Raw genomic sequence first — 23630 nt, forward strand, 5'->3', positions numbered from 1 at the left:
GCTAGCAAACGTTAAGTTAGCTGGCTAGGAAGTTCAAATAATGACCATATCATAGCTGACAAAGTCTTAACTTCAGCATATTTTTATTGATTATTACAGGAAAATGAACTCACAACAATAGTATTATTTAAAAGTTAATGGCAAGCTAATTACAAAATATAGCTAACGATTGTGAGTGTGACAAAATAAAAGCAGGGCATTCTTTTTTTTATTTTATTTTATTTTTTATAAATTTTATCCCCTTTTCTCCCCAATTTTCGTGGTATCCAATCGCTAGTAATTACTATCTTGTCTCATCGCTACAACTCCCGTACGGGCTCGGGAGAGACGAAGGTCGAAAGCCATGCGTCCTCCGAAGCACAACCCAACCAAGCCGCACTGCTTCTTTAACACAGCGCGCCTCCAACCCGGAAGCCAGCCGCACCAATGTGTCGGAGGAAACACCGTGCACCTGGCCCCCTTGGTTAGCGCGCACTGCGCCCGGCCCGCCACAGGAGTCGCTGGAGCGCGATGAGACAAGGATATCCCTACCGGCCAAACCCTCCCTAACCCGGACGACGCTAGCCCAATTGTGCGTCGCCCCACGGACCTCCCGGTCGCGGCCGGCTGCGACAGAGCCTGGGCGCGAACCCAGAGACTCTGGTGGCGCAGTTAGCACTGCGATGCAGTGCCCTAGACCACTGCGCCACCCGGGAGGCCCAAAAGCAGGGCATTCTACCCGATATTTTTTTAACTTGGACACTGTCTCGTTGACCTAACGCTATATCCTAATTTGACTTTGGTGCAGGTCATGTTGTTCTTCACATTACCGTCTCTGGTAAACACACACTATATCAAATAAAATCTGTTTATTTGCCACATGCACAGGATACAGAAGGTGTAAACGGTACAGTGAAATAGTTACTTGCATAGTGGAGTCTTTTGTTTAGAAATGTAACTAGTTAGCTAGCTAAACAATGAACCATAATCCCAACTCATAACTTTACAACCATGCATGAATCTGCAGGTAGCTAACGCTAACCAACTAGGTTCAATGTTAGAGCCTAATGTTAGCTAGCTAGCTAACTAGCAATGCAAATTGCTTTCAGAGATACAAATAATATTACTACACAGATCATACACGTACGTTAGCTAGCGAGCCAGCCAGCGAATGTTAGCTAGCTAGCTAACAGTACACTTTAAATTGCAATGAAAACGACTTTGACAAAATTAGAAACTTATAATATCTGAAAATGTAGCTAGCTAGACACTCTTAACCATATACATGGCTGAACGCTTCTCTCTCTCTGTCACGGATGCCATGGCTGCCTTTAGTTTGAAGATGTAATCCGGAGACAGGTGTTTTATAACACAGCCTTCTATGTGTTCTCTTTTCGACTCCCTCCGCATATTTGCAATCAAACAGCATTATTTTCTCCATCTCCTTAACTATCATACTTTGCTTCGCCCGGGCATTCCAATGATTTCAAAACTCGGTCAACTTCTTCCGTGACAACAACACTGATGATCGCCGTTTTAGAAGACTCCACAACGTCTGGTTCAATGAAAATGTTTCTACCTAAAATCAGGGATTGCCTCATCAGATTAAAGTTGTTGAAAGTGGAGAGCATTAGCAACACTTTTGCAGTTCTTCGTGATATCTTTCAAAAAAGCCACGTTAGAAAGGATTACCTAGACATACTGAGCAGCTCATGTTATAAACAGAAGCATGGCAGACCAATCCAAACTCATCTCTCAGCATGTCTAGCCCATCCATTATCTCAGCCAATCATGGCTAGCGGGAATGTTCCTGTCTTTTTCCGTGGCTAAACCAACTAGGCTCGTAATTTAACGATTAAATTTGTATTTACAGATGGCATACACGTTTGTTATTAAGGCACATGAAAGTTCACATGTTCCAGAATGCTTCTGGAAAAAATCATTTTGATCAAAAATAAATGTTTACATTCAAATGCCTCTCCTGGGAAGTAGTGACGTGCGACATACGACCAATTTACTGAAACGAATCCCAAATATGGTTGTAGTGTAAAAAGTATTAGTAGTATCAAAAAATATATTTCCAAGCATGCTGACCAGTGGCGGTCTGGACGTTTAAAAGTAGTTTTGGTGTTGGTAGCTTTTACAGTTTTGGTGCTACAGGTGGCAGCGAATAATAATAAAATATGAAAACACATCTAGGTTGTGCTTTGCTTTCCATGAGTGCATTGTGAAGTTTAATTTAATACAAAAATAAAGCAAACTGGATGGAAAATGGTGAATGCGCAAAATTTCTTGAATCTTCAACATAGAAATGCTATGAAAAATAATTTACAGATACTCATTACAAATTATGGAGTAATCCATGATTCAGCAAATTATATTTTGAATGAGGAAGCTAAATATTTTAAGCAGATGTTTTATTTCCAGTCTCCTTCATCTCCACTGAATGATAACAGTAAGGATTTTTTCCCTAGTAATAATGTAAAATTAACAAATTGTACAGAAAGACCTGTGTGAAGGCCAACTTACAGAGTAGGAACTTTGAGGCAATTAAATCCTTTCAGTCTGGAAAAACCCCAGGGCTTGATTGCATACCAGCAGAGGTACAGTACCAATCAAAAGTGTAGCAGGGATCGGACCAAGACGCAGCGTAGCTCGTGTTCAACATGTTTTTAATAAACAAGACGAAACTGTGAACACTTACAAATAACAAAATAACAAACGTGTGGCAAACCGATACAGTCCTAGCAGGTGCAGAGAAAACAGACAGGAAACAACCACCCACAAACCCCAACACAAAACAAGCCACCTATATATGATTCCCAATCAGAGACAACACAAAACATCTGCCTCTGATTGAGAACCATATTAGGCCAAACATAGAAACAGACACACTAGAAACACAACATAGAATGCCCACCAAGCTCACGTCCTGACCAACACTAAAACAAGCAAAACACACAAGAACTATGGTCAGAACGTGACAGTACCCCCCTCCTGAGGTGCGGACTCCGAACGCACCCCCTAAAACTCTAGGGGAGGGTCTGGGTGGGCATCTGTCCGCGGTGGTTCCGGCGCTGGACGAGGACACCACTCCACCATTGTCTTTGTCCCCCTCCTTAGCGTCCTTTGAGTGGCGACCCTCGCCGCCGACCTTGGCCTAGGAACCCTCACAAAGGGCCCCATCAGAATGAGGAGACAGCTTAGGACAGAGAGGTAGCTCAGGACAGAGAGGTAGCTCAGGACAGAGAGGTAGCTCAGGACAGAGAGGTAGCTCAGGACAGAGCGATAGCTCCGGACGAATGGCAGCTCCGGACTGAATGGCGGCTCATGACTGGAGGGCGGCTCATGACTGGAGGGCGGCTCATGACTGGAGGGCGGCTCATGACTGGAGGGCGGCTCCTGACTGGAGGGCGGCTCCTGACTGGAGGGCGGCTCCTGACTGGAGGGCGGCTCCTGACTGGAGGGCGGCTCCTGACTGGAGGGCGGCTCTGGCAGCTCCTGACTGGCGGGCGGCTCTGGCAGCTCCTGACTGGCGGGCGGCTCTGGCAGCTCCTGACTGGCGGGCGGCTCTGGCGGCCCCTGACTGGCGGGCGGCTCTGGCGGCCCCAGACTGGCGGGCGGCTCTGGCGGCCCCTGACTGGCGGGCGGCTCTGGCGGCCCCTGACTGGCGGGCGGCTCTGGCGGCCCCTGAATGGCGGGCGGCTCTGGCGGCCCCTGACTGGCGGGCGGCTCTGGCGGCCCCTGAATGGCGGGCGGCTCTGGCGGCCCCTGACTGGCGGGCGGCTCTGGCGGCCCCTGACTGGCGGGCGGCTCTGGCGGCCCCTGACTGGCGGGCGGCTCTGGCGGCCCCTGACTGGCGGGCGGCTCTGGCGGCCCCTGACTGGCGGGCGGCTCTGGCGGCCCCTGACTGGCGGGCGGCTCTGGCGGCCCCTGTCTGGCGGGCGGCTCTGGCGGCTCCTGTCTGGCGGGCGGCTCTGGCGGCTCCTGTCTGGCGGGCGGCTCTGGCGGCTCCTGTCTGGCGGGCGGCTCTGGCGGCTCCTGTCTGGCGGGCGGCTCTGGCGGCTCCTGTCTGGCGGGCGGCTCTGGCGGCTCCTGACTGACGGACGGCTCTGGCGGCTCCTGACTGACGGACGGGTCTGACGGACGGCTCTGACGGCTCGGGACAGACGGACGGCTCGGGACAGACAGACGGCTCTGACGGCTCGGGACAGACGGACGGCTCTGACGGCTCGGGACAGACGGACGGCTCAGATGGCGCTGGGCAGACGGGCGGCTCAGATGACGCTGGGCAGGCGGGCGGCTCAAACGGCGCTGGGCGGACGGACAGCGCAGACGGCGCTGGGCAGACGGCAGACTCTGGCCGGCTGAGGCACACAGTAGGCCTGGTGCGTGGTGTAGGCACTGGTGTTACTGAGCTGGGGCGAGGAGGTGGCGCCAGATATACCGGACCGTGAAAGCGTACTGGCTCCCTTGAGCACCGAGCCTGCCAAACCTTACCTGGTTGAATGATCCCCGTAGCCCGACCAGTGCGGGGAGGTGGAATAACCCGCACTGGGCTGTGCAGGCGAACCGGGGACACCATGCGTAAGGCTGGTGCCATGTACACCGGCCCGAGGAGACACACTGGAGACCAGATGTGTTGAGCCGGCTTCATGACACCTGGCTCAATGCTCAATCTAGCCCGGCCGATACGTGGAGCTGGGATGTACCGCACCGGGCTATGCATACGTACAGGAGACACCGTGCGCTCTTCCGCACAACACGGTGTCTGCCCGTACTCTCGCTTTCCACGGTAAGCCCGGGAAGTTGGCGCAGGTCTCCTACCTGACTTCGCCACACTCCCCTTTAGCCCCCCCCCCCCCCCCCCCCCCCCCAATACATTTTTGGGGTTTCTTCTCGGGCTTCCAGCCACGCTTCGGTGCTGCCTCCTCATACCACCGCTCCTCGGCTTTAGCTGCCTCCAGCTCTTCACGAGAGCGGCGATATTCTCCAACCTTAGCCCAGGGTCCCTTACCCTCCAGAATTTCCTCCCATGTCCAGGAGTCCTGTGTAATGGGCCGCTGCTGCTGCCGCTGCTGCCCGTTGCTACGCTGTTTGGTCCGAGATTGGTGGGTGGTTCTGTAACGGCAGTCTTCCTCCTCTTCGTCTGAAGAGGAGGTGTAGCAGGGATCGGACCAAGACGCAGCGTAGCTCGTGTTCAACATGTTTTTAATAAACAAGACGAAACTGTGAACACTTACAAATAACAAAATAACAAACGTGTGGCAAACCGATACAGTCCTAGCTGGTGCAGAGAAAACACAGAGACAGGAAACAACCACCCACAAACCCCAACACAAAACAAGCCACCTATATATGATTCCCAATCAGAGACAACACAAAACATCTGCCTCTGATTGAGAACCATATTAGGCCAAACATAGAAACAGACAAACTAGACACACAACATAGAATGCCCACCCAGCTCACGTCCTGACCAACACTAAAACAAGCAAAACACACAAGAACTATGGTCAGAACGTGACAGACACACCTATTCAAGGGTTTTTCTTTATTTTTACTATTTTCTACATTGTAGAATAATAGTGAAGACATAACTATGAAATAACACATATGGAATCATATAGTAACCCCCAAAAAAGTGTTAAACATATCAAATTATATTTTATATTTGAGCTTCTTCAAATAGCCACCATGAATGCATTTCAATTAACAGGTGTGCCTTGTTAAAAGTTAATTTGTGGAATTTCTTTCCTTCTTAAAGCGTTTGAGCCAATCAGTTGTGTTGTGACAAGGTAGGGGTGGTATACAGAAGATAGCCCTATTTGGTAAAAGAACAAGTCCATATTATGTCAAGAACAGCTCAAATAGGCAAAAAGAAATGACAGTCCATCATTACTTTAAGACATGAAGGTCAGTCAATACGGGAAATTTCAAGAACTTTTTCAATAAACTAAAGTTTCTTCAAGTGCAGTCGCAAAAACCATCAAGCTCTATGATGAAACTGGCTCTCATGAGGACCGCCACAGGAAAAGAAGACCCAGAGTTACCTCTGCTGCAGAGGATAAGTTCATTAGAGTTACCAGCCTCAGAAATTGCAGCCCAAATAAATGCTTCAGAGTTTAAGTAACAGACCCATCTCAACATCAACTGTTCAGAGGAGACATTGTGAATCAGGCCAAATAGTCTAATCAAATTTCTGCAAAGAAACCACTACTAAAGGACACCAATAAGAAGAAGAGACTTGCTCAAGCCAAGATACACGAGCAATGGACATTAGATCAGTGAAAATTTGTCCTTTGGTCTGGAGTCCAAATTTGAGATTTTTGGTTCCAACCGCCGTGTCTTTGTGAGACGTGGTGTGGTTGAACGGATGATCTCAGCATGTGTATTTCCCACCGTAAAGCATGAAGAAGGTGTTATGGTGTGGAGGTGCTTTGCTGGTGATACGGTCTGTGATTTATTTAGAATTCAATGCACACTTAACCAGCATGGCTACCACAGCATTCTGCAGCGATACTCCATCCCATCAGGTTTGGGCTTAGTGGGACTATCGTTTGTTTTTCAACAGGACAATGACCCAACACACCTCCAGGCTGTGTAAGGGCTATTTTACCAAGAAGGAGAGTGATGGAGTGCTGCATCAGTTGACCTGGCCTTCACAATCCCCCGACCTCAACCAAATTGAGATGGTTTGGGATGAGTCGGACCGCAGGGGGAAGGAAAAGCAGCCAACAAGTGCTCAACATATGTGGGAACTCCGTCAAAACTGTTGGAAAAGCATTCCAGGTGAAGCTGGTTGAGAGAATGCCAAGAGTGTGCAAAGGTGTTATCAAGGCAAAGGGTGGCTATTAGAAGAATCTCAAATATAAAATGTATTTAGATTTTTTTAAACACTTTTGGTAACTACATGAATCCAAATGTGTTATTTCATAGTTTTGATGTCTTCACTATTATTCTACAATGGAGAAAATATTAAAAATAAAGAAAAACCCTTGAATGAGTAGATGTGTCCAAACTTTTGACTGGTACTGTATATACACTGCTCAAAAAAATAAAGGGAACACTAAAATAACACATCCTAGATCTGAATGAATGAAATATTCTTATTAAATACTTTTTTCTTTACATAGTTGAATGTGCTGACAACAAAATCACACAAAAATTATCAATGTAAATCAAATTTATCAACCCATGGAGGTCTGGATTTGGAGTCACACTCAAAATTAAAGTGGAAAACCACACTACAGGCTGATCCAACTTTGATGTAATGTCCTTAAAACAAGTCAAAATGAGGCTCAGTAGTGTGTGTGGCCTCCACGTGCCTGTATGACCTCCCTACAACGCCTGGGCATGCTCCTGCTGAGGTGGCGGATGGTCTCCTGAGGGATCTCCTCACAGACCTGGACTAAAGCATCCGCCAACTCCTGGACAGTCTGTGGTGCAACGTGGCGTTGGTGGATGGAGCGAGACATGATGTCCCAGATGTGCTCAATTAGATTCAGGTCTGGGGCGAGCCAGTCCATAGCATCAATGCCTTCCTCTTGCAGGAACTGCTGACACACTCCAGCCACATGAGGTCTAGCATTGTCTTGCATTAGGAGGAACCCAGGGCCAACCGCACCAGCATATGGTCTCACAAGGGGTCTGAGGATCTCATCTCGGTACCTAATGGCAGTCAGGCTACCTCTGGCGAGCACATGGAGGGCTGTGCGGCCCCCCAAAGAAATGCCACCCCACACCATGACTGACCCACCGCCAAACCGGTCATGCTGGAGGATGTTGCAGGCAGCAGAATGTTCTCCACGGCGTCTCCAGACTCTGTCACGTCTGTCACATGTGCTCATGTGCTCAGTGTGAACCTGCTTTCATCTGTGAAGAGCACAGGGCGCCAGTGGCGAATTTGCCAATCTTGGTGTTCTCTGGCAAATGCCAAACGTCCTGCACGGTGTTGGGCTGTAAGCACAACCCCCACCTGTGGACGTCGGGCCCTCATACCACGCTCATGGAGTCTGTTTCTGACCATTTGAGCAGACACATGCACATTTGTGGCCTGCTGGAGGTCATTTTGCAGGGCTCTGGCAGTGCTCCACCTGCTCCTCCTTGCACAAAGGCGGAGGTAGCGGTCCTGCTGCTGGGTTGTTGCCCTCCTACGGCCTCCTCCACGTCTCCTGATGTACTGGCCTGTCTCCTGGTAGCGCCTCCATGCTCTGGACACTAGGCTGACAGACACAGCAAACCTTCTTGCCACAGCTCGCATTGATGTGCCATCCTGGATGAGCTGCACTACCTGAGCCACTTGTGTGGGTTGTAGACTCCGTCTCATGCTACCACTAGAGTGAAAGCACCGCCAGCATTCAAAAGTGACCAAAACATCAGCCAGGAAGCATAGGAACTGAGAAGTGGTCTGTGGTCACCACCTGCAGAACCACTCCTTTATTGGGGGTGTCTTGCTAATTGCCTATAATTTCCACCTTTTGTCTATTCCATTTGCACAAAAGCATGTGAAATTTATTGTCAATCAGTGTTGCTTCCTAAGTGGACAGTTTGTTTTCACAGAAGTGTGATTGACTTGGAGTTACATTGTGTTGTTTAAGTGTTCCCTTTATTTTTTTGAGCAGTGTATATATATTTGTTTTTTAAATACTTTTTTAAAAACAAAAGTAGTGCACTGAAATAGTAAAATAGTAATAGTAAAAATAAAGACACGCTTGAATGAGTAGGTATTCTAAAAATGTTGACCGGGGGTTACCTCTTTCTCTACGCTACGGCATTAGATAGTCGGATAGGGTGTAAATGAGCCCCTGTGGTTTCATCAAACACTATCACCACTTTTCACTCCGACACATCATTACTCTTGCTTCCTACCTTGGCCCTTTTTATGCTTACTTTATTAGACGGTCCACTGCTTTCTCTATCATGGTCTGTCTTCTTCCTATGTCTTTCCACTACTGACCAGTGGCAACCCGTTTTGAGCCCCACCTGTTTAGCTAAAAAGAAATGTTATTGCATGTTATTTTGGCATTAATTCATGTCACATATCAGTTTGCAAACACTGTAAAGACAAATGTATTGAATGAATAAAGACACATACAAACATGGTCTCTTTCTTGCTTTCTTGAGTAAGGCAGCTTCAAAATTCAGGTGTTTCAGTCTAGCGCAGCGCTTTTTGTGGTGAAGGGGCAGCCAGCGGAAAATACAGAGTGTAGGCGTTGGTAATCTTCTCTAGTTGTGCTGTGATTGGCTCTGGTGTTCTGTAACTGATTGGGGACACTACGTCACCGCAGAATCTACAGGGAGAGCTAGGCAATCCAAGCCCCATTGGGTGCTGTTGTAGATTTACATGAGAAGTGCCCATCCAAGAAGGCTCAAGGTCATTGGCCACAGCTAAAATGAGATCAAATAAAATAAAACAATAAAATCATATTTTATTTGTCACATGCGCCGAATACAACAGGAGTAGACCTTACAGTGACATGCTTACTTACAAGCCCTTAACCAACAATGCAGTTAATAAAAATAAGTGTTCAAGTATTTCCTCAAATTAACATAAGTAAAAAGTTATTAAATTAAATACTAAATTAAAATAAAGAAAAATAACATCATTAAGGAGCAACAATAAAATAAGTGGCGAGGCTATATACAGGGGGTACTGGTACAGAGTCAATGAGCGGGGGCACAGGTTAGTCAAGGGAATTGACGTAATATGTACATGTAGGTAGAGGTAAAGTGACTATGCATGGATAATAAACAGAGTAGCAGCAGTGACAAAATGGGAGTGGGGGGGATGCAAATAGTCCGGGTAGCCATTTGATTAGCTGTTCAGGAGTCTTCGGTCCGGTACCTCTTGCCGTGCGGTAACAGAGAGAACAGTCTATGACTAGGGTGGCTGGAGTCTTTGACAATTTTTAGGGCCTTTGACACCGCCTGGTATAGAGTATTTGCACTGGTTACAGACAATGCTAGCACAGCTGATATTCCAGTCTGTGCTAGCAAAACAGTCCTGTAGTTTAGCATCTGCGTCATCTGACCACTTCCTTACTGAGCGAGTCACTGGTACCTCCTGTTATATCTACCTTAGCTTTGATTGGACTGATTAAGTCAAAGTCATACTTTCAGAATCTTAGCTCGACAAGCAATCATCATCATGAATCACGTTGACAATCTGCTGGCAAATCCTTTTCAATCCTTTTCAATCCTTGTCATATGAAGAGAAATCATAGATAAAACGTATCGGTGCTCAGCGGCCATTGGACGTAAACATTTCACAAGTCGGAAATTAAATTATTTCTTTTTTATTACATTTATTTATATATTTTTTTATTTAACCTTAATTTAACTAGGCAAGTCAGTTAATAACAAATTCTTATTTACAATGACGGCCTACCCCGGGCCAAACCCAGACGACGCTGGGCCAATTGTGCGCCGCCATATGGGACTCCCAATCACGGGCCGGATGTGATGCAGCCTGGATCTAACCAGGTACTGCAGTGACACCTCTTGTACAGAGATGTAGTATGTTAGACCACTGCGCCACTCGGGAGCCCAACGAGTGGTTTGGTAGGAATCAGTGGCTAATGGAAAACGTTGCAAAGCAATCACTATTTTGCTTCCCCTGCCTGCTATTCAGTGGATAGGGGGTGTGGTCCAAGTCTGGGTTTAAGGATTTAAAACATTTGTCAGAAATTGCCTTTTTTCCAAGCTTAAAAGGATAAACATTCGCACGGACCAATCCAGCATGACTTCTGCCGCTTTCAAAACAACTGGAAACTAAAATCTCAGAATTCAGTGAGTTCGGAAAAACTCTGAAAAAAAACGAGGCTGACTGGGAAAATAATTTTGAACGGTCATCCAACTCGGAATTCCAAGTCAGGAACTCGGGCCTCTTTCTAGAGCTCCGACCGGAAGATCACTGATGTCATGATTCAACCTTGTTTTTTCCCGAGTTCCCGGTTGTCTTGAAAGCACCATAAATCCAGAGAATGCCAGACTTTGATGACAAAATTTGCCCTCAAGAAAGACCGCCGCAGCACCTTCCTGTTCAAGTGAGCACAGCACAACAAGGTGAGTCCAAAAATGTCTTATATGCTGCTGCATAAATTATGTAATTGTCACGAACGTCGTCAGGGAAATGACCGGACCAAGGTGCAGCGTGGTGAGCGTACATTTCCTTTTATTATGAATGTCGCCAACAAAAAACAACAAAAACAAACGTGAAGCTTACTAGGGCTATACAGGCCACTAAATAAGTCAACTACCCACAACTAAGGTGGAAAAACAGGCTGCCTAAGTATGATTCCCAATCAGAGACAACGATAGACAGCTGTCCCTGATTGAGAACCATACCCGGCTAAAACATAGAAACAGAAAACATAGAAGTAAAGAAACTAGAATGCCCACCCTAGTCACACCCTGGCCTAACCAAAATAGAGAATAAAAGCCTCTCTATGGCCAGGGCGTGACAGTAATTTGCCAGGGAGATATGTATACTGTAGATAAGAAAGTCATATTAAGTGTATGTTGTGTAGTAAGCTGTTAGTAGCCCACCCTAATAATTTGGACTATTTTCCCATCTTAATTTTGCTTACTGCTCTGACTTGGTGGTGCACATGTAGCCTATAGCCTGTTTTAGAGAAATGTCATCATCGAATATTGTAAGAGCTTTCATTGTCTGCTTATATGCCCCCTTTATTTATCCTACGGTTCTGACTTGGTGTACAGGGAGAATACTGTAAGAACGGCCCATGTTCTGAATTCTGTCTCTGTACATTTTCAAAAGTGCTGAACAAATACTACGACTACGTCAGTCCTAGCTCGCTATCTTAATCGAAATTATGGATTGCCTCTTATCCGCTTGTCGTCCCCTTATGCCATAGTTTGTACATCTCAATTGTCAGTAGAAACCAAATTTGTTTAAAACCTCTTTCAGCTAGGGGTCACTATTTATATGTTTGGAAAAATAACGTTCCCAAGGTAAACAGACTATTTTTCAGGCCCAGATGCTAGAATATGCATATAATTGACAGATTTGGATAGAAAACACTCTAAAGTTTCCAAAACTGTCAAAATATTGTCTGTGAGTATAACAGAACTGATTTTGCAGGCGAAAACCTGAGGAAATCCAACCCGGAAGTGTTTTTTATTTGGAAAAATCCCTGTTCCATTGCTTGCCCATCCTCCATTTAAAGGGGTATCAAACCAGATTCCTTTTCCAATTGCTTCCTCAGGCTGTGATCAGGCTTTAGACATAGTTTCAAGCTTTTCTTTTTTTAAATTAGCGAGATTTATCAAAACACGTCAGGTGTCCTTTGATTAGTTCATGCGCCCGAGAGTTGTAGCTCGACATTTTCTTTCTCTGTAGTATTGAATAGTTTACCATCCGGTTGAAATATTATCGATTATGTATGTTAAAAACAACCTGAGGTTTGATTATAGAAAACGTTTGACATGTTTCTACGAACATTACGGATACTTTTTGGAATTTTCGTCTGCCCTTCAGGACCGGCACGAGCCTGTGGTTTTCTGAACATAACGCGCAAACCAAATGGAGGTTTTTGGGTATAAAAATAATCTTTATCGAACAAAAATAACATTTATTGTGTAACTGGGAGTCTCGTGAGTGCAAACATCCGAAGATCATCAAAGGTAAGCGATTAATTTTATTGCTTTTCTGACTTTCGTGACCAAGCTAATTTGCGGCTAGCTGTTCTTAATGTTTTGTCTAGTGATTGATAAACTCACAAACGCTTAGATTGCTTTCGCTGTAAAGCATATTTTCAAAATCTGACACGATAGGTGGATTAACAACAAGCTAAGCTGTGTTTTGGTATATTTCACTTGTGATTTCATGATTATAAATATTTTTAGTATTTTTTTTTTAAATTTGGCGCTCTGTAATTCAGCGGTTGTTTACGAAAATGATCCCGCTAAAGGGATCCGTGCGTCAAGAAGTTTTTAAGCAAGTCAACCATATCAGCTTAGTTTTTTTTAAAGGCAGTAAATGAGTCTGAATGAACTGTTTCGCTGCCAAACAAGGCTCTGCTGATAGCCAGGTGTAGCGGTGATAAGGATTCACTCCATGGTGCTGAAAATAAATCTCTGCTGTTGGGACAGCTTTATGTAGGCCCTAACAGTTTGTGGTCCCCGTTATAGTGCAATTAATGTATTGTTTAGTGTTGTGTACTGGCTTTGCTGGTATGCATTAAAAAAAACATTTTGGGGAGTTTACCCAACCAAGATGTACATGCTAAAATTGCTACTGGATCTACTACTCACACGAATCCTCTTAGGATCCCTCCCCCTTGACCCATCTTCTACTTTCTTCACTGCCTCAGCATATGACACCCTCTGCACTATAGCATTAGACGCATGCCTCGGAGCGCCTTTGGTGTCAAACATAACATCCCTAATATGACACTACTTTAACTAAAATGAAAAACAAAAAGGCAATTAAAACTTGTTGTATAATTAATGAATATGATTTGTTTGTTTAGGATTCCTGGCAATGTAATTGTTTTGTATGTATGCTTGTTTGCATGTGACTATTCCTCTTGTTTGTTGATATTTGTTAATAAAAAATAAAAATAAAACATAACATCCCTACCTGTTTGCCCCTCCCACCTATCTGTCTCAGGTAGGCCTAGCCCGCGAAAGTCAGCATGGACAGAATACAATAATGGACTAATATTTGCCATATTCTAATAATTATCATGTGCCAACGGCCCGTGCCATGTTGAATCTTGTACTCCTGTAGATCTGAAAGAATTGGATAGTTAAACTTGCCAGCCAACCAGAAAAGCAAGACGAAGCAATTCAGGCATTATTGAAAGTCATTACAAACAAAAATGTATTTTTCAAGCAGTTGGTATTTATAATTAAATGTTGAGTGAAGCTTTATAGTTATGTGATGACATCAATTATTTGGCAATCATCATTTATTCGAAAACACAGTTTCCATCAATTTGTCGCAATTAAGAAAGTTCGACAAAATAAACATGCACTCCTGTCGAACGAATAAAAATGTTGTCGATCTTAACATATCTCCTTTCTGTCGTTTCATTACAAATGTCACCATGTTTTTTTGTTGTTGCTTTTGTCGAATAAACGTGGGTCAATGGAAACCTACCTATTATTGCACTGTTCAATCAAATACTGTCCTTTCAGCAACATAGGCTACGGCCTAGCCTAACATCAACAAATTTGCAAGCATTTTATCGTTAACATTGTTATTATGGCTCCGTGTTATTTCGCCGTAAATAACATCGAGGTTTGGTTTAAATGTGTACTTCTCCTTTAAGCATGAAGGTGGGCGTATACTACTCAATTTGACCTCGACGAAGAGGACTGTTCGACTTCAAACTAGTTCACCTGTCAGCGGCGTCTGACGTAATATTTGTAGTTACACTGCAACTTTTTGGTTTTTTAAAGTCTCAAACCTTTATCGACTGTTGAACGCGGAGAGGCACTATATAAACCCACGTCGTAAACAGGATTATGGAACCTTTAGCGAAACGGTATCTATTGTCATGGCTGTTTGTGGCTTCAAGTCTTCAGGTGACGAGTTTGCATTTTGCGGAGGCGACTTACATATGTACAGCCTACCTGAATGTGTCGTTTATTGATTCTGTAAACAACGAAACCGTATGGCGACAAGAGGAAAGCGGACTATATGGACAACAATCTCCCAAAGTCACAGTGATGGGCGACGTGTATTTACCTGATCCGATTTACAGTTGCGAAAGTAATACTTTTTATGATGTACCCAGTGGGTCGAAGGGCTGGATCGCCTTAATTCAACGCGGCCAACTATGTTCTTTTTCAGAGAAGATCAATGTTGCGGCCAGTAAAGGAGCTATTGCTGCTGTAATTTTTAATGATCTTGGTACAGACAATCGAGTCATCCAAATGTCGCACCCAGGTATGTAGCCTACATCAAGATTGGCAACTCGTAATATTTCTAGTTATGTTAGACCATAGACGTTATTAACTACCTTTAGCGTCTTCACGAAGGTATCTTTCTGGCCGTAGTAGTTTTGTTATTAAGAGCCCGACACTCGTTCTGGAAGTTAACATGCATCGCTTGCGGTACGGTTTTGGAAACATATGGAATGTATATTTCATATAAGTGAGAAATAATAATACAAACAAACGGTTAAATGACTACACACCTTTTTATAGGGTTATTGTTCCACCCGGTCATATCTCAGTTTACAGCGCTTGTTTACGTAAAACAGGCAGAAAACAGAGCCCACCTGTGCTAATTACCTAGCATGATCGAACACGTGTGTAAGGGTAACTGGGGAGGAAGTGTAGTTCGTCAGCTTTGTGTATGGATCTGTGCAAACATGTTACAGTGTACCTTTTTACTTATTATTTCTCGCCTATATTTCTTGTGACATCACAAGCGATTGTTATTAACGTTTCTAAACGTTAAGACACAACGTCGGGATTGTAGTTAGCATGGTCCCACTGGTAATCGGTGTTTATAACTGACAACTCTTAAATATGCACTATGCAAAAATCGCTCCACAATATCCTGGTTGCTAAAATTATAATTGTCACAAACTGATTTACAAAATATGCAAGTGTAGTGTAGAGAATTATTGTACCATCTAAACCGCTGTGAAATATATTTTTTATAGCAAAAATATTGTAATTTCAGCTGTTTGAAGCTGGTGTACAAAACCGAAAGTACAAGACGAAAAAACGAAACTAAAGAACGGGAAGCATATAAAAATCGAATATAGAACATATCTACAGCTTCTTTAACTTGCTTTCAATTAGAATGAAACATTATATAACTCACTCTTCTATGTGAATGTGGTCCATTCACCCAAAAAGTTAAATATTGCAGAATGCTTTGTTAATGCCTTGGGTTCTGGAGAACAACTCTACATGTGTTCCACTTCATTCACCCAATTCTTTATTCGATTTTAATGAAACGATCTCATACTTGGTCAAGACAAGTTGGTTGAAACCATCGTTTATAGTTAAATGTTAATGTTCACTGAATACCTTTCACATAGAAATGTGTTATATCTGTCATTCTCATTGAAAGCAAGTCTAAGAAGTTGTACGTCTTCTATGTGCACTATTTCTATGCATCCCATTTTTAAATTTAGTTCTTTCATCTTTTACTTTTGGTTTTGTACACCAGCTTCAAACAGCTGAAAATACAATATTTTAGGTTATGAAAAATATATTTGTGGTTTAGATGGTACAATGATTCTCTACACTATACTTGCTTGTTTGGTTACAAACTGAAATTAAGCTAACTACTAGAATTTCAGTGACCAGAAAATGGCTATTTCTGCACAGTGCATCTTTAATTAAGTGGTATTGACTTGTTGAAAAACAATAGTAATTCACACAGGTTGTACATTAATCCATGTGGGGGGATGTTATGATTTTAGATTTGGACTGAAACCGCAATTAACCTTGTAATATTTCGTCCCTATGAACTGTACAGTGACTCTGCTAATTTAGGGAATACGGACAACATTTATGAAATGTTGTTTCTGTTTGGATGAGTCACATGGTTGTCAGAAACGAGGGGCCTCTGTTCTAGTGTGATAAGTAAGGTTTGAAGCCAACTGTGTGTAAACATCTAAATAGTACTGTACTCAGAATTATAATTAAATTCTACTGAAGTACTTGTTAACCTAAAAAAGTCCGAAATATTCCAAGTTGACATTGTTGGCTAAAACAATTGAGCAACGGTATTGTTCAACGTCGCTCATCTGTGCTTGACTGGTGTAAGCTTTATGCACCAGTTGTCATTTCCAATTAGATCATTTTCATTGTGTTGAATCCAACTAGAAATTAACATTAAGTCCTAACACTTACTGAGACAGGCTGGATGACATCCTGTTTAATGGATCATTCTATTGTTTAAAACTGTGAAGATGTGTGCTTTCACAGAGAACAATACACATTGACTCTGTAATATTCCATAAGTGGAGTTTGTCTACACATGAGGATCCAGACAAGAGAATCATCACGAAATCGTCTGTAAAACTCTAACCGTGTGACCTACTAACTCATAAGTACCACCATCTAAAGATGGGAGACTCACGAACATTGCTCTATGCCATCCACAAGCTTTAGGCAGTCGTCTGAACTCTGTCACGGATGTCCTCATTTCGAAGAGGTCTTCTCACAAAACTGACCCTCTAGACCAAACCGTTGGAGCTACAAACTCATGTCACCAATATCAAAAGGGAAGACTCACAAACACGAAGGTGTCTGTTCTGCTCTATGATGCACACGAAAGTAACCCAGTACCAGGCTGTAAAAATGGCAGGAAGTTCATTTGGGGTAAAATGTGCCACAAATACCATGACCAAACATGGTTCTAAAATATGTATTTTTTTCCCCCTGAGTTTTCTTATCTCATGGATATAGGACAGACACTTCAAAACCTTATCCTTATTTTATATATATTTTTTATTTAACTTATGATTAATTTAAAAAAATTATACAGGAAGGCCAAATTCAATGTTTCATCAAATACATTTTATATATATACATACACACACAGTTGAAGTCGGAAGTTTACACACTTAGGTTGAAGTCATTAAAACTCGTTTTTCAACCACTCCACAAACTTATTGTTAACAAACTATAGTTTTGGCAAGTCGGTTAGGACTTCTACTTTGTGCATGACACAAGTAATTTTTCCAACAATTGTTTACAGACGGATTAATTCACTGTATCACAATTCCAGTGGGTCAGAGGTTTACATACACTAGGTTGACTGTGCCTTTAAACAGCTTGGAAAATTCCAGAAAATGATGTCATGGCTTTAGAAGTTTCTGATGGGCTAATTGACATCATTTGAGTCAATAGTAGGTGTACCTGTGGATGTATTTCAAGGCCTACCTTCAAATTCAGTGCCTCTTTGCTTGGCATCATGGGAAAATCAATAGAAATCAGCCAAGACCACAGAAAAAAATTGTAGACCTCCACAAGTCTGGTTCATCCTTGGGAGCAATTTCCAAACGCCTGAAGGTACCACGTTCATCTATACAAACAATAGTACGCAAATATAAACACCATGGCACCACGCAGCCGTCATACCGCTCAGGAAGGAGACGTGTTCTGTCTCCTAGAGATGAATGTACTTTGGTGCGAAAACTGTGTTATCAATCCCAGAACAACAGCAAAGGACCTTGTGAAGATGCTGGAGGAAACAGGTACAAAAGTATCTATATCCACAGTAAAACAAGTCCTATATCGACATAACCTGAAAGGCCGCTCAGCAAGGAAGAAGACACTGCTGCAAAACCACCATAAAAAAGCCAGACTACAGTTTGCAACTGCACATGGGGACAAAGATCATACTTTTTGGAGAATTGTCCTCTGGTCTGATGAAACAAATATAGAACTGTTTGGCCATAATGAACATTGTTATGTTTGGAGGAAAAAGGGGGATGCTTGCAAGCCGAAGAACACCATCTCAACCGTGAAGCACGGGGGTGGCAGCATCATGTTGTGGGGGAAGTTAAAGCTTGGTTGTAAATGGGCCTTCTAAATGGACAATGACCCCAAGCATACTTCCAAAGTTGTGGCAAAATGGCTTAAGGACAACAAAGTCAAGGTATTGGAGTGGCCATCACAAAGCCCTGACCTCAATCCTATAGAACATTTGTGGGCAGAACTGAAAAAGCGTGTGCGAGCAAGGAGGCCTACAAACCTGACTCAGTTACACCAGCTCTGTCAGGAGGAATGGGCCAAAATTCACCCAACTTATTATGGGAAGCTTGTGGAAGGCTACCCAAAACGTTTGACCCAAGTTAAACAATTTAAAGGCAATGTGTATTTAAACTTCTGACCCACTGGGAATGTGATGAAAGAAATAAAAGCTGGAAGAAATCATTCTCTACTATTATTCTGACATTTCACATTCTTAAAATAAAGTGGTGACTAACTGACCTAAGACAGGGAATTTCTACTAGGATTAAATGTATTTGTCTAAGGTGTATGTAAACTTCTGACTTCAACTGTGTATATATATATAATGTTATTTTTTTTTTTGTACCTACAGGGGTCCTAAAATTCAAAATCTAATGGTCATAAAATGTATCAATTTGCCATGTTAGCTTAGTAGATATTGTGAGCTATGGGCTTAGACTTAGAGGGGTTTAAATGGATAGTCATTTGCTCAATGACTGGAAGTCAATGGGAACAGCTAGCATGTCATTGCGCTAGAAGCAATGTACCCCCCACCCTTGCCACCACTGCTGGGGGAAAAAATACTATGGGAAACACGGATACTTTGCAATATCAAGCTTTTTTTTTCTTTTTCAAATCAAGTTTATTTTATATAGCCCTTCGTACATCAGCTAATATCTTGAAGTGCTGTACAGAAACCCAGCCTAAAACCCCAAACAGCAAGCAATGCAGGTGTAGAAGCACGGTGGCTGGGAAAAACTCCCTAGAAAGGCCAAAACCTAGGAAGAAACCTAGAGAGGAACCAGGCTATGAGGGGTGGCCAGTCCTCTTCTGGCTGTGCCGGGTGGAGATTATAACAGAACATGGCCAAGATGTTAGACAATAGATATGTTTTCACATTAAATTACACCATATTCTTACATTGCTCGTTAAATATTTTTGATAGACACATTAGGCCTATAGTGAAATTTGGTTGAGGGCACTTGGGGGCATATTTAAGGCCCAGCCTGTATATGTGTCTGAGGATAGTGTGATGTTTCCTCATACTTTGTTTTCCCCCTGGTTACAGGAACAGAAGGTATGGTTGCTATCATGATTGGTCACCGACGGGGCATGGAGATTGTTGAGCTAATCAGGCAAGGGATTCCGGTCTCGATGACTATTGAAGTGGGCAAGCAGCATGGTCCCTGGATGAGCCACTACTCGGTCTTCTTTGTCTCCATCTCCTTCTTCGTGGTAACAGCAGCCACTGTGGGCTACTTCATCTTCTACTCAGCTCGCCGCCTCAACAGCGTTCGTCTACAAAACCGCAAACAGGTCAGTCTCCAGTCTCTCCAACAATGATGACAATTATTTACCCTGAATTATATATGCAGGGTTCCCTTATGAAAGAGACTCTGGTCTCAATGGTTACTCCCTGTTTAAATAAAGGTAAAATAAAACAATTCAGTGGTTTGTGATGAAACGGAATACTGCAGCACTATCGCCTTTTGATCTGTAGAACAATATGACTGGGGAAATTCTACTGGAAACAGTTGTTTTCCTTTCCTGCGTCAAACATACCTTCTCTTATGTGTGTGTTTCAACGAACTGTAAACATTATGGAACACTTAGTTGGGCTACACAGTTTGGGGTGTGTCAGCATTCCTCACCCACACAGAGGGAGTCAGGTGAAACTAAAATAAAGAGAACATTTCCTGTTGAGTCAGTGTCTGACTGCTCATCTATGTAGAGGTGATTCATCTATACTGTTAATCACTTGATTGTTGCATGACACAGATCCAGCCAACCAGAGAACCCCTGGTCAGCAATGTATATTATAATATTTGATGTTGTTTTCCTGTTTTCTGCCTTTAGGGTTTTGTGCTTGAGCTTCTTTCTGAAATCTGTGTTGTTGGGATAGAGCGGCAGTGAGTTTCCCTTCTGAAAGGAATGGTAGGAGTCCTGACTTGTACTGGTTTTCTTTCAGATGGTGACAGATCACACCTTGTTTTGTCTTTTACAGTTCTTTGCCCTTACAGCTTTGCACACGTTCTTTGTCTGCAGGTGTCTGTCCCAAACAGTTTGTTTAATTGTCTCTTTATATTCTTTTAACACAAGAACCCTGCAGGAAAAAGGAAAAGTTTCTTTGTCCAAAGGTTTTGTCAGATTGTATTCACTGAGTGTAACTGAACTGTCAGGCTTATATGGTGGAGAAAAGTTTACTATGGGAAGAATGCTCAATGGTAGCGTTTACAAAAAACCTTTGAACCTGCTGCTGCGCAACAAGTATTTCCACTTCATCTGATTGGATCTGGGCTGTTATGCAAGGTGAAACCACTCACGTGAACAGGCCCATGATTTTCAAAGTTACAGTACTTTTTTCAGCACTGTTTACTCCTGCATATAGGGGGTAACCTTGACTTTGAAGACTGACTGGTCTCAAGTGCTTGCTTGCAGGCTCTTAACTTATTAGCAGTGTACCACATATTGTCCTTGCTTCATGATCACTCCCAGAAGCAGTGAAGCTGTGTGTTGTCTGAAGCACCCGGTGGTCTAAGGGGCGTCTGTTCACATGTGGCTGATTATCCAATGCATTTTGCAGGGAGACTGGGTAGATAGACTGATACAGAGAAGTGTATTTTTGAGTGGGTAGCTGAGCAGTTAGAGCAGAGCTGACTTTGCCCACCGAGCTAGGACCTTATGCTCAGAGGGCACAGGGCACCATTGTTCAGGCTGTAATCATATGCAAAACTCCAGCTTCGTGCTCGCCCTGTGAACTAGATTGACCGCAACATGCCTCCCTCAAATCTACATATCGGTCAAGTGAACATGCAACCGTATTCACTTTAATATCTGCCCCTTTAAGGATTATGAAGAATGTTGTCAAGCATCAAAACCGTCTGTGACATGTTAGTCTTTGATATCCAAAACCAAACTCTTTCTATGCTGAACAAAAACACTTCATGTTGCGAATGTTGGCCCAGTGTTTCATCAGCTGAAATAAAAGATCTCAGAAATGTTCCATACTCACAAAAAGCTTATTACTCATTTTGTGCACAAATTTGTTTACATCCCTGTTAGTGAGCATTTCTTATTTGCCAAGATAATCCACCCACCTGACAGCTGTGGCATATCAATAAGCTGATTAAACAGCATGATCATTACACAGGTACACCTTGTGCTAGGGACAATAAAAGTTGTCACACAACACAATGCCAAAGATGTCTCAAGTTTTGAGGGAGTGTGCAATTGGCATGCTGACTGCAGGAATGTTCACCGAAGCTGTTGCCAGAGAATTGAATGTTCATTTCTATACCATAAACTGCCACCAACATCGTTTTAGAGAATGTAGCAGTATGGCCAACCGGCCTCACAACAGCAGACAACGTGTAACCACGCCAGCCTAGGACCTCCACATCCGGCTTCTACACCTGGGGGATCGTCTGAGACCAGCCACCTGGACAGCTGATAAAACTGTGGGTTTGCACAACTGAATTTTTTTTGCCGAAACTGTCTCAGGGAAGCTCATCTGCGTGCTTGTCGTCCTCACCAGGGTCTTGACCTGACTGCAGTTTGGCATCATAACTAACTTAAGTGGGCAAATGCTCACCTCCAGCGTGCCAGTGGCCATCGAAGTGTGCTCTTCATGGATGGTTTTAACTGTGCCAGGCAGATGGCAGACAGCGTTTTATGGTGTTGTGTGGGTGAGCGGTTTGCTGATGTCAACATTGTGAACAGAGTGCCCTGTGGTGGTGGGTTATGGTATGGGCAGGCATAAGCTGTATCACCCATTGAGCATGTTTGGGATGCTCTGGATCGACGTGTACTACCTCGTGTTCCAGTTCCCGCAAATATCCAGCAACTTATTACAGCCATTGAAGAGGAGTGGGACAACATTCCACAGGCCACAATCAACATCCTGATCAACTCTCTGCGAAGGAGAGTTGATCATGAGGCAAATGTTGCTCACACCAGAAACTGACTGATTTTCGGGTCCACGTCCCTACTTTATATATTTTTTTGTATCTGTAACCAACAGATGCATATCTGTAGTCCCAGTCGTGAAATCTATAGATTATGGGCCTAATGAATTGACTGATTTACTTAGGAACTGGAACTCAGTATATTTTTGTTCAGTGTATATCACAGAAAACATCTACATAATGATGACATTTTCCAGAGAATCCTCAAAGCCAATATTGTCCCTGACTCATCCTGTGTCTCCTAAATCCCCTTACATAACGTTGATTCTTCCTGTGTGCCATTGTGCACATTTTGTCTTGTTGCCATGGGGAGGCTGCATGAGCACAGAGTAGTCTTTAATTGTGTATGTACAATATGTTCAAAGCATGATTTTATTGTATTTTCCAAATTAGTTTTAGAATTGAATCTGCCAGACTGTCCCTCAGGATTATTTATGCCTAATACGAAAAGTCCCCGATCTACGTAAATCTGCTGTTTTGCCATCCTATATGCAAGCTGATGTAACGTTTCCAATACATGTTCTCAGAGGAACGGCTTAATGACACAGGCAGGGGCTCCTCTAATGAACGCTCTGCTTCTCCCAGATCACCCATGTTCTCTAACATGACCTCGTCGCATACGGTTCTCCTGCTCCTTCTTATTTCAGTCATTTCTGGTCACAGTATAGGAAATTAAATAATTCATTGTTGGTGCAAAATGTTTGCTTTGTTGTTGCATTCTAGTTATTACATAGTGATGTTTTTGTTTTTCAGTTGTCCACCCACTTAGTGGGTTGCTGAACGTGTTTGAAGTAAATTAATTGTCAGAGGAAGCAGATGAATGTAATTTAAACAGTAGCATGCTCACGTTCTAATACTGAACACCTTCTTCTCTCCAACAGAAACGTCTCAAGGCAGAGGCCAAGAAAGCCATTGGTCAGCTGCAAGTCCGGACTGTGAAACGGGGAGATGAGGTAAACATGTTCAAGTACAATACGGATGTGTTGATGGTTATTATGCATCACTTTGAGG

At 43.4% G+C, this 23630-nt stretch overlaps 1 protein-coding gene across 2 annotated transcripts in view; it reads left to right on the top strand.

Moving 5' to 3' along the window:
* LOC120045082 (E3 ubiquitin-protein ligase RNF128-like) overlaps positions 1-23630 on the top strand; it is a 41121-nt gene that overhangs the window by 10769 nt on the left and 6722 nt on the right. The window contains exons 1-3 of one of the 2 annotated variants that reach the window (XM_038989952.1): positions 14327-14899; positions 19724-19971; positions 23501-23572. In XM_038989952.1, coding sequence (XP_038845880.1) covers positions 14476-14899; positions 19724-19971; positions 23501-23572 — 744 coding nt within the window. In that variant the 5' untranslated portion in view covers positions 14327-14475. Of the gene's footprint in view, positions 1-14326; positions 14900-19723; positions 19972-23500; positions 23573-23630 lie in introns of those variants that run through there. The other variant, XM_038989950.1, reaches the window with a different exon arrangement.

This window comes from Salvelinus namaycush, chromosome 3, assembly GCF_016432855.1.
Source record: "Salvelinus namaycush isolate Seneca chromosome 3, SaNama_1.0, whole genome shotgun sequence".
Taxonomy (NCBI): domain Eukaryota; kingdom Metazoa; phylum Chordata; class Actinopteri; order Salmoniformes; family Salmonidae; genus Salvelinus; species Salvelinus namaycush.